Here is a 12,103-nt window from a genome sequence, read left to right as displayed (position 1 = left end):
ATGGAGGGGTCACAGAGACTTATCTGTCTGACAGGGTGCTACTTGGATCCTGGAGTTTGGTGGTTTCAGGCTGGGGGATTTGGGGGGGGGGGGCAGGCTCGTTTTTTATTCTTAACCCCGCCCCTCTATTCTTAACCCCGCCCCCGACACCATATACCTCTCTTTTCCCCTCTCCCTCTCTCTCCCTACTCCACCCTCTCCCCCTTCTTCCTAGCACCTGAAGATGTACTGCCTTGCCTTCCCTCCTCCCCTCTCTCCTCCTCCTCCTCCTCCTCCTCCTCCCTAGCAGCCGAAGGTCTCCTGCGAGGCGTAGACCATGTAGAGGAAGCCGTCCTCGTCCCTCTCCTGCTCGTAGATCTCGGAGATGGCCGTGGACACCGACACCATGCTGTGCTGGTTGACCAGCAGGAAGAAGGCCTGCGTGGGGTTCAGCTGCAGACGGCGCCTGCGGGTGGGAGAAGGGAGAAGGGAGAAGGGAGAAGGGAGAAGGGGGGGTTCAGGCGTTACTATTTCTGGACCAAACATTGCATCATTTATTCACAATTGGGCCTACTTGCAAAGCACTTTGGCTTCACTGGATGTGTTGAGTACAAGCCATCCCCTCCCTCCATCCCTCCCTCCCTCCTCTGCACTTGTCCAGGTTTAAAACACAGCATGGACGCAATTTTTCCTTTTTTTTGGGACAAATTACAGTTTTCAGTTCAGTTTAAATATAGTTTTCCCCATTTTCCTACTTTTCTTCCACCATTTCCGACAATTTCATTAAGTTTTTAATAGTATATTCTATATTAACCGCAATTTTTAAGCTGCACTAAGCACAGTTTTTATGAAAAATACACCCATCTAAATCACCGCAGCCTAAATCACAAAGTGGGGCTGCAACAGAGAAGTGCGTCCCATCCCCTCTATTTGAGACCCCATGGATTCGCCCCGTTTGCCCAAATTAAATTCTGGGGTCAGGTATGGACACTTCTCCACCCACAGGGAGTGATGGATTGGAATTAACAATGTATTAATTAACCTTGTTCATTTTAAAGATCGCAGAATTGGACTGATGCAATGTGCTTGTGGAAGCCTTTTTACTTCGTTTCCAAATAAACTGAAGACTGAACAGATGGCAGACTGAACTCAAGCCTCAATTTGTACGTTTTCAGGATGTCAGGGCCAACATAATCACACATACTGTATTTGGCTCACTGCATTTCTCTGTCTCTGATCCAACAGAAACGTCTAATGAATGTATCACAATGCAAAAAACTGTAGAATAAAATAATATGCTTTGTCATATGCTTTTTCTGGCATGTAATGAGATACTGGTTACTCGCTCACAGCACTGTCCTACATCGCTGAGCAGTAGAAAATGCCAGTAGGTGGAGAGGGACTGGGAGTGACTTGAAACTCTAACAGGCGGGGAGTTTTTGTTCCAAAACAGACGGGACAGAAAGTGAGTTTTGAAAGCCAGAAATCTCAGCATCTGGTGAAGTAACTGTTGAGTCATCGATACTGATTAATAACCCCATCAACCCCCACAGATATATCATGGTCGTTTTGTGCTATAGGACAGTAAAATGTTTATTTATTGCCCTGTTAATCTCACTGGAGGTGCTGTGCTCCTCCACTCACACACTCCTTCATTAGTGACGCAGTGTTCAGGCTTGTAAACAAACTGGTCGACAGCAGCCTGAGAAACCAGACTCTCACAAGGTGTCTGAGCAAGGCTGTCAAACGTACACACACACACACACACACACACACACACACACACACACACACACACACACACACACACACACACACACACACACACACACACACACACACACACACACACACACACACACACACACACACACACTCGTTACGTAGAAAAATACCAGCACACACACGCATGCGCACAGACAATTCCAAATATATGTATACATACCAAACATACACCTCAATGAACTTAACCAATACACTGTTACCTAATTTAGCAACCAATCACAACCTATGTACCAATATACTGAGCGGTAACACACACAGCGTGCTCCTGTGTGTGTGTGTGTGTGTGTGTGTGTTCTTGTACCTCTGTTCTTGTGAGGTTAGGGAATTAAAGTCAGTCATTTGCTCTTTAATGTCACTATGAAACTGCATTTTGAGAGCATCTTGCTTCCGTAATGTGATGTATTTCCTGTTGAAACAGGATGTTGGGGCGGGACATAACGCAGGGCAGGATCATTCAAAAGTGTAAACCAATGGGAGATCAGTTAGGCAGAGAAAGGCAGTTTTATTTGATGGGAGGGGTGGAGGGGCAAAATCTATGATGCTTTTATTGGTGGGAATTTCTATTTACACCTACTGGTGCAGCATGAGGTCACCATTAAAGATATTGTGTTTTCCTGGAAGCAAATGTGATGGAATTTGATATAAAAATACAAGAAAAATATACATTTGGGGCATTTATTGTTAAATAGGTGTATCATTATGGCATGGAAAATTGGCTAACAAGGTGAAAAGGTCATTTTTCAACTTGTGTGTTTACCTGATGATCTTGACCAGCTCGCTCATGTTGACATGGTCAGGTACCAGGAACTTGGTCTTGTCCAGAACGGGCAGCTGCTTCTCTCCCTTATACCTCTCAATGATCACCTGCAGCGGGCAGAGCAACAACAGTCAATCTGCATCCCACATATTGCTTAACAGGTTTTGTAGACACCCGTCATCATTGACTGTCAAATGGTTAAAATTGTTAAATTATTTTTATATCAATTTTCCCAAATGATTTGACTTTTGCTGTGCATACAAGACAGCACACACACACCTCTCTACTTTATACTTCTATCTCACACACACCGTCCTCTCGTTTCTACACTCATCACATGTACATGACATTCAATAGGCTAGACAAGCATGTGCACATGTACAAGTACATGCAAGCGCACCCACACACAGATTTTTTAACGGGGAAGATGGATCACCAGTTGAGTGTGAAAACATGGCCGATGTATTGTGTGTTGTATTACAAAGGAGGAAGGTGTGTTGTGTTAAAATCATATCTTAACAAGCTGCAGCGGCTTACCGGGATCTTGTTGGGATGCTGCTCACGGATCTGCTGGACCTCTTTGCACCGGTCAGCTGCGGGTAACAAAGACAGACAGACAATCCATAAACATGAGGCCTAAACTCAAAAATACATTTTCACCAGATCTTTACTTAGATAAAAAGCCGAGTTTCCCCCGCTAATACCAACAGGCTTGTTTCGAAACTTTTCAGTTCTAAATGAGAAATGTATTTGTTACCTGGAGAATCGGGCTCATTAAAACATCTTTCCACTCTAGCAACAAACGAGCCCCGATGAATAATTTACGACCCCTAGCTAAGAGAAGTTTGTAAATTGATGTCGAGATGTCTAGTCTTATCCAATTAAATTAAATTAATTTAAAGTGCATTTTACACTGTCAGGTGTCACAACAAGACTTTACACAGACATACAGAACAACAAAGAAAGGAAGTAAAGTAGTAATAACATTAACTCTAAAAAAATAACTAATACAAGCACAATAAAAAACAGAAAATAGAACAAAATGGGCAACAGCAGAAGCATTCAGACATAACAGATTGTACTAGTTTAGGGGAGAAGTGTCTGTGTGTGTGTGCATGCATGTAGCCAAAACACTAAGCCTAGACTTTATTCATATTTAGAGGAATCCAATTTAGCCTGCAAGTGATAAGGAAATACATCCAAAGAAATACTTATTAAAGCAATTTTTATGTGAAAATACACCCGTTTTATAAGCCAAAATCACAAAGCGGGGCTGCAACAGAGAAAAGCATCCCACCCCCCCCTAATGGAGACACTGTAGATTCGCCCTGTTTAACAAATTCATTTCTGGCGTTGGGTATGGTTACTGGCAGGAAATATTCTTGGAGTCACGAATTGAAACTTAAGAACAAAATACAAAACTTTCTCCTAAACAGCAGCAAGCGAGCACTCTGTCCAGAAAAAGCTGGACTCACCAACGATGGCTGAACCTGCCACGAAAAGATTAATTTCCCCCACCATCTCCGCCCCTACCTGCCACTAAGAAGAAAACATTTAGGTCTGAGGAGTGTGCGGTTTACTGACATCACGTTACAGGATTTCTGGGTAATGAAGTCCTTGAAACTTGCCTAATCCCTGCTGCCTTTTTGGGGCCGCCAAAGTGCAAAGTTGCCTGGTGCAGCTTTAAACACAGATTTTCTAAAGAATCCTTTAATTGCCTCAGCGCTTGAAAATCGTTCAAGCGCAACCTGTCTCCTCTCCTTTGTCCACATCTCCCTCTCATTTATGAAGTGAATTTAATCTGTTAAATCTTTACAGGATTATCGCTATTTCTCTAGGATTCAGTCATCGGTCTGGCTATTTCATGGGAAGTCATTTCCCATGAGACATTCTGTCGACATTAGAGACAAAATTGTGTATGAACTAACCATGCAACCTTCCACTCCTGTAATGTGTTTACTCTATATGTCTAACCCACTATACTGACTGTGGTTCTGCAATTCTCAGGTCTACCCAGATTGCCTTGAAGTTCTTTCACAACCACACACACACTCATGCACTTGTACACATCAATAAACATACATGCACACACGCTTTATTACTATTAATTTACCTTTCTTGTTGTATCTTGGTGTATCTTGTTTTTAAGTCACATATGTGTGTCCTTTTGTTTTCTTTGTAAAGCACTTTGTTGCAAACATCTTTTGTAAGCCGTTCTTATGTCTTTTGGTCCTTTGTGTGTGTGGTAACTCAATTTACACGTTTAATAACTTTGCATATAATTTGTATGTGCATGTCTCAATTTTTCTGCAGTGTCCCTTTCTGTCCAGTACCTGCTTCAGGTCTGTGATGTTTTTACATCCTCACTGTCTGTTTCAACAACATACCCTTCCCTCCATAAGGTTGACAATAGCCTACTGCCCCATTTCAGAAAACCCTGGGCTGTTTTTCCAACACTGACACGGTCCAAAGCTCAGATGGCGTCGAGGAACAACTGTGAACTGTAAATGGTTCTTTTGTTTAGTTCTTGGGCTATTTTCTTTCCTTGGTTATGTAAGATGGCCAATGCCCCAGCTAGGTTGCTTAAAGAATATAGGTCTATTAATAAAAAACAAAGGTTTAGGCCATTCTACTGACCAAAGTCTGGAAGCTATTAATCAGATATTACTGTCTTGCTCTTGAGATGACTCCCTTCCTTGGCTTTGCATCAAAATAGCTCTTACAGTCACAGTCACAGTCACTGCCACACCTAGTCTCTAAAAAATACAAAACAAATGTAGGCCTCTCTCTATTGTCCAGGCTTTGAAAACAGGGAATATTAAACCATTTCAGGCCAAATGAGAACATAAGTCTCTCAATCTGTGTCCCAAAGTTTGTGAAAACATCTTGGAATGTATAATCAACATAAACAAGCCCACGGCCCATAGTTTGAGATTCACCGCTCTAAACCTATCATTGACCTAACATCTGCTCACTCTGATCTCAGGTCATGGCCTTCCAGAGCTGTATAAGACCTGAGTAATTTGTGTCAATGTATCAGAGTGCACCAACAAACAGGGTTGACAGACATAATAAAATAAGTTAACTACAGCCACAAGCCAAAGATAGGCCAGTCAATCACTGTGCCGCATTCTCCCTTAATAAGCAAGCACAGTACTTTTCCTAACTGTGGCGATCAGGTAACTTTACCAACAGATTAAACTACATAAATCAACTCTGAAAGGGGAGTGTTTGTTTTTCTGCCCCCACACTGCCACATTTCTGTGTTTGGTAAGATTATGCAATGGACCGATTCTTGGCTCCTCCCTTCCCAACATAGGGCCGTCATTTGGCATCAAATTACAACATAATTCACTGAACACGTGTACTGGGATAATGTGTCAGCACAAGTTGTTTTCCTTTGAGCTACATAGCGTAGCTAACACGAAACGTTAACTAATCATATAGTCAGCTAGCTATCCAGCTGGCTAAATGCTTGTAATCACAGGCCTGGTAGCTACAAGGCTTGCCAAGCTAAAGTGATAATGACCTAAATGGCCTTTTAACATTAGCACTAAACGGGGTAGAGGCCCTGGCCCATCCATAACAGTGGGGTTAACGTTACTGGCAATATTTTTTCACCCATAATTCTGCATAGACTTCCATCAAAAAACCAACACAAGCAAGACAATCTTAACTAACTGGACATAGGCGTCTTTCAAGTCTGAAATTCACTTAAGTTAGCGCTGTTCGCTGTCGATTTTAGCCATAAAACTGACTTTAAAACAGTTGCCAGACGCTGTAACGTTAACATTACATGACAAAAGATGAATACCATGAATGTCAACAACAGACAAGATTAGCTAGGTCGCTAGCAGGCCAGCTAGCTAGCGTCACTGTTACTGATTTCAGCCAGTTAACGTTAGCTAGTTTCTTACCAAACGTCCTTCTTTGTTTGAAAGGTCTGTCGGATGGCATCTCTGTCGGTGCTGCTACACTATTATAACCTAATAAATATACAGTACAGCTGCTTATAACGCAACTTGCTCCAAAAGAAAGCCAGTGGATCCAGCTGAGCGTTATTGGTCGTCTCTCCAGTCAGTCTGTTCCCCCACTGAACCCAAACAGCTCCGGACAAACAAAGCAAGTAAACCAAGGCGCTGACGTCATCCTCCGGGTTTAAAGGAAACTTCCACCAACTTTCTGAGTTTCGTAAGGAAGGAAACGGGGGATGCAGATGTCACGAAGGATAAAGCCACATCTTTATGCCTGACACAAATCTTAATGAGATAAATTCACACTATATACATCATTGTAACTGGCATCGAATGGATGTTATTTATACAAGAATAGGGTGTTTTAAGGGGGGGGGGGGGGAAAGCATAAACTGATGGTTCCTGGAAAAAACAAATTGTGTATATTTGTGATTTTATGCCTTATGATGACCATCAACTGGAGGTTATACTGTAGTTTACCCACCTTTTTATTTACCACTCATATCACTGATGAGAAGAAGCATTTGTAGAAGCTGCAGAAGTCATTTTTATGCCAGATTTATCAATCCTGTGTCTTTTCACATACATCTCAAACCCCTTTCACTTCTCTGCCTTTTTCAGACTCTCGGGTACGATTTTGTTCAAGACAATAATTTGGTTTGCATGTGTTCAGTTCCTAGTTGGGCTCAACGATGTAGAAGACACCTCTAGTACTACACCAAGATCATTTGTCTATGGAGATTTCTCATGTAAATACATTTCAGCCTTTTCTGAAACTAATATTAATGCAAGTCTTGGAAACTGCCCCCCCCCAAATCTGTAAATACTGACACATCAGAAACACCACAAGAAAACATTTTCCACTTTTTTATTTGTGTCACAAATAACCAACGCAAACTGTAATAATGGCATGGCAAGAGCAGAGAAATGTTTGTAGTGTGTAGTTCGCTGCTCACCAAAGAAAATACTGTACTTCAACAACTATTGCCAACAAAACAATAAATAAAAACCCTCAAGTCTTCAAAAGTTCAGTTAAGATAAAACTGAAAAAAAGCATTGAACATCCTCAGACTTTAAGATGTATTACTCTCTCTCTCTCTGTCTGTATGTTGTGCAGACATGCGTATTGCGTACACTCGTCCAGTGTTACAATTCCTACTCCAGCCATAGGTATTTCAGCAGGAATGCAAGTCTTACATCTTGCTACAGAGTGACATGTTGATCTATGCATGGTAGATAGAGGAGGAGACAGAAATGGAATGATAAAACATGAAATAAATCGACTGTCCTACGGCTCAGACATCTTGTCAATGAGGAACCTGATCTTCTCACTCCAATCAAATCACAAAATCAATTTCATCTACCTCTGATTCTTGCCTTTACTTTCTTGTACAGTAAGTGCGTAAAAGAGCGTCTGATAACTTGGAGCCTTTCATTCAGCGAAACAAAGCAAGAAAAAAACAAAACATTTTGGCTATTTAAATATGAGAGACAGATAAAGACAGAAATGAGATGGGCGGCAGGTCCTTCCTTTCAGTCTGAGGGGTTCTGAATGACGATCAAGAAATAGTCCTTATCTGTGAAGGAAAGGGCAGGAGAATTAAAAATCAAAATCAGCTTTTCTGACTTCAGAGTTCAAAGTTCATCAACACATACTGAACAACAGACCACAGATCTTGTAAAGGAAAGATGAATTATAATGACTTCAAAATAATGACGAATAATTACTCAGATTGTGATTAGTTTATAGGGATGGGACGATATAACGAAATTCAATATACTGCTACACAAAAATATGACAATATGTATCGTGGGGCACAAAAATGAATCGTGATATTAGCTCCATGTTATTCTGCTGTAGTAATCACAAATGAGACGGTTTGACCATCACAGTTTCACAAGCTCTCCATGCAAATTATATTATTTGAACTTTGTAATGACATTTATAAATTGTTGTTTACATTCTAGCGAGCCAGTGCCATCGCTAGAAAGATTTGCGTCTCAGAAATAAACATAATTCTGCACAGTCAAGACTTTGTCGTCATTGAACTTTTATTTATTACATCGTATCGTGGTTGTATAGAATCGTGAACCCCATATCGCGTATCGTGAGATAAGCATATTGTCCCATTCCTATTAGTTTATAATCAGATTATCAATAGACATGGTGCGGCCATAAAAAGATGAATCGTCCCTGGTTGCAGATTAACTGCAATGCAGAGGCTGTAGACTGGACTTCATAAGAGCCTCCAGTCTGTGATGGGTGTCTGGCTGCAGTTTACTATAACAGCTAGTGTGGCAGAATAAGCTTTACTGTCAACATGAAAAGCAAAAATACTCTTCTTGATTGATTTTTGCTTTTGGCTGATGAGACTATCTGAGCTGTGTTTGCTTCGTCACTCTCCTCCCACGTCATACGGCTCTGAGGCAGAAAACCTCAAATATCTGAAAATCTCATTACTCCTGATTTATCTCCCCAAACAAGATGAAAGAGGATTTTCCCATTGAACTGAACTGTGGGTGGTTAGGACATCTGAAGAGAGCACAACGTTTAGCACTTCTGTAAAAACACACCAGAGCCTTATGCAAAGGGAAGACACTCGGGCTGCAACTAACAATGATTTAATACATTTTTGGTTTAGTCTATAAAATGTCAGAAATAATGATAAATACCCATCACAAGTTCCCAAAGCCCAAAGTGATTCTTAAAATTGTTTACTTAGTCTGACCAGCTGCCAAAAATGCCCAAAGTATTTTTATCTGATGTGATCTGAAATTACTAAAATGATGATTAATCGATTATCAAAATTATAATCGCTTAATTTTCTGTCGATGGCCTAACTGATTAATCGACTAATCATTTCAGCACTAGAAGACACTTTACTCAAAAGTCCAATACAAAGAGACACAAAATATTTTGCATGACATTGGTTGTGGCTCTGGATTTTTCCCAATGCCCCTTGGATGGGAAAAAAACACTTTGGTGTGTAGTATGAAAGGTTAATATAAAGGGAAAACTGAAAGAACAAAGACTAAGCTTGTTTCACTAAATACTTGAAAAAACTGTTTGTCCATGTCACCCTCTGGAAATGTAACACGCCTCCTTTTATAATTTCTGTCCCATTCAGGAGTCTGGTATCGCTTTCCTCTCAGTGTCGGCTGATCCAGTTGCAGAGTCCAAAATTAACTTTTTGCCTCACCTCCCCGGGCTGGAAAACTAAAAGATACTGTATGTATATATGTATGGACATGGGTGGGTGTATTTATGTATATTATAAAACAATTAATCTACACTACCAGTCAAAAGTTTGGACACTCGCATTTTTCTTTATTTTTTACTATTTTTCACATTTTATAATAATAGTAAAGACATCAAAACTATGAAATAACACAAATGGAATTATGCAGTGACCAAAAAAAGTGTTAAACAAATCAAAACTATCTTATATTTTAGATTATTTAAAGTAGCCGCCCTTTGCCTTGATGGAAAGGCAAAAAGGCTTTGGAAAAAAATTCATGCATAGGATCAACTTCACTGTTTATATTTGTCTAAGAAACAGATTTCAAGCATTTAAGCAGAAGCCTTTAGATCAAAATGGCTTTAAGAGAATGAAAAACATAGTACATTCAATCAGGTGGGACCAAACTTTTGACTGGTAGTGTAGATTTGTCCTAGAAGCACGTCACCCTACCTGTTTCCACTGCTATTATTGTGTAGAGAATCAGGTACTGTGTTAACTTGCTTACTCAGATACAACGGATCACGTTTATAATTCATCATGAAGTGCGACAGAATTCACATTATGGGAGGATATTTTGAAGCGTCATCTCAAAAAGTAAAGTAAGAAAAGGTGTCACGTTTGGGGAAAAAGAGAGAAATCCGATATTAAAAGGATGCAATTTTTCCATTTTCTTTCAGAATTCCAGCTTTTTCCAGACACACACCTCCCAATCCTTCCTGATGAAGTGAAGATCCCAAACTTTTTTTTTTTTTTTTTTTTTTTTTTGCAGGTGTACTGAACACTTCCCTGGTTTAAATAGCATCTCACCTGGAGCGATCATGATCTCGTTCTTCTTGGAGCGGATGCGGAGGAAGGTGAGGTCGTTCTGGGGGTCCATGTCTTGGACGGTGCTCCTGGCCTTCATCACCAGCTGGTGGATCAGTCCTGCGTACTGCACCGTGCTGGAGTTGTCCAGGGTCGTCTTGATGGGGATACCTGGAGAGAGAGAGAGAGAGAGAGAGACAGACATACATTACACTGTTTATGCGAGAGTGCCACGAAGAAATGTTGTGGTCACCTTTCCTTTTTTGTTCTTTGCGTGTTATGTGAACAGAATACAGATAAATAAATATGGCTTCCACTGCTTGTACTCCAAAACTGACCAAGCACACACAAGAAAAGGGGGGTGGGAAAGAGACAGAAAAAGAGAAAGACGCACAGAGACAGACTTGGGGACAGAGTTAAATCAAACCTATGCTAGTTACTTGTACTGTTTACTGCTGCTGGTAACGTTACTGGGTGGAGCCTTGGCTGGTAAACACAACTATCAGAAACAACTGTCTGCAAACAAAAAGCACAAATCACCGAAGAAAAAGTAACTCTGTTGAATTCCACATACGAAAACGACAGTTATGGTAAAATATGTTAGTTACCTTCCGAATTGACAATTACGATTCCTTGTACTCCCTTCTGGCTCTGGATTCTCTTCAGAGCTTCCTCTACTTCAGCCTGGTAAACGGTTAAGATGAGTTATCGTTTAATCGTTTAATTTGACATGATGCGATTTAAAACATGACGAGGTAAAGTTACAAAACAGCATGAAAACACCAGCTTTACCGAATGACATGAAAGTAGTAGCTGTCTAACTAGCTAGTAAACAGCTACACTCCGTTAAGGCTAATCCTAACTTACTTGGCAACGCCCGAATAGCCCCAAGTATTAGCATCAGAAAGCTAGCTAGCAGTTTATCAAAATGTCTCTTATATGTAAACATTTCGCTACAGTCATAACGCCAGTATGAATACAGTTATTAAATAAGTGTGAGGCAGGCGTCACATCCTACCATTTTAATTGTGCGTGTGGGGGAATTTATGTCAAAAAAAGGTCTCTGAGCTCAGCAAAATAATGGTTAGCCGTCTAGTTTTGTTGCTACGGAGAAACACTTCCGGGTTAAAAGTGTCCAGAAGAAAGCGGCTTCCAATGCTGCGTTCGCGTCCCGTGGGAAAGATGGGAGATACGAGCTTCCTAGTTGAAAATACCGTTCACCTCAGCTTTCGGGTAAATATGACAAGGAAACTGCAGGTTTGCTGATTGACACCAATTTCTTGATTGACTTGCTGAGTTCTGCATGTCACTAAGAAGAGAATATCTGCAGTCAGATTCAGAGAAAGATTTAGAGGCATGAATAAAGTAGTATTGAGAGTTGAATGTGGTACAATAAAGGACAAGCAAATTACACAAACACTATTTTTTTTTCATATGATAAATATGATTATGTGCAGTGCTATGGACAATACATAGATTCATATGCAGTGCATCCTTAACAATTTAATAACTAATTATCATCCCTGAGATTATAACACAATGAAATATATACTCATATATAT

The 12,103-nt window shown here is 40.5% G+C and overlaps 2 protein-coding genes across 2 annotated transcripts; both read right to left on the bottom strand.

Moving 5' to 3' along the window:
* Positions 1 to 282: 282 nt before the first annotated feature.
* On the bottom strand, positions 283 to 6,609 carry map1lc3a (microtubule-associated protein 1 light chain 3 alpha). Its single transcript, XM_071541880.1, has 4 exons — positions 6,439 to 6,609; positions 3,059 to 3,114; positions 2,522 to 2,628; positions 283 to 445 (listed from the first exon to the last, which is right to left on the bottom strand). Exons 1-4 carry the CDS (start codon positions 6,476 to 6,478, stop codon positions 283 to 285), a joined length of 366 nt encoding a protein of 121 aa, XP_071397981.1. The 5' UTR covers positions 6,479 to 6,609.
* Positions 6,610 to 7,355: 746 nt separating this feature from the next.
* Positions 7,356 to 11,659, bottom strand: dynlrb1 (dynein, light chain, roadblock-type 1). Its single transcript, XM_071541881.1, has 4 exons — positions 11,560 to 11,659; positions 11,150 to 11,225; positions 10,545 to 10,712; positions 7,356 to 8,072 (listed from the first exon to the last, which is right to left on the bottom strand). The coding sequence occupies exons 1-4, from the start codon at positions 11,560 to 11,562 to the stop codon at positions 8,029 to 8,031; spliced, it is 291 nt and encodes a 96-aa protein (XP_071397982.1). The 5' UTR covers positions 11,563 to 11,659; the 3' UTR covers positions 7,356 to 8,028.
* Positions 11,660 to 12,103: the final 444 nt, after the last annotated feature.

Source organism: Centroberyx affinis, unplaced genomic scaffold (genome assembly GCF_046629955.1).
Source record: "Centroberyx affinis isolate AG114_WGS23_722 - 3 ecotype Tasmania unplaced genomic scaffold, CSIRO-AGI_Caff_v1 ptg003966l_1, whole genome shotgun sequence".
Classification (NCBI taxonomy): Eukaryota; Metazoa; Chordata; class Actinopteri; order Beryciformes; family Berycidae; genus Centroberyx; species Centroberyx affinis.
The sequence above is the reverse complement of the archived record's forward strand: the minus strand, read 5'-3'. Positions and strand labels throughout refer to the sequence as shown.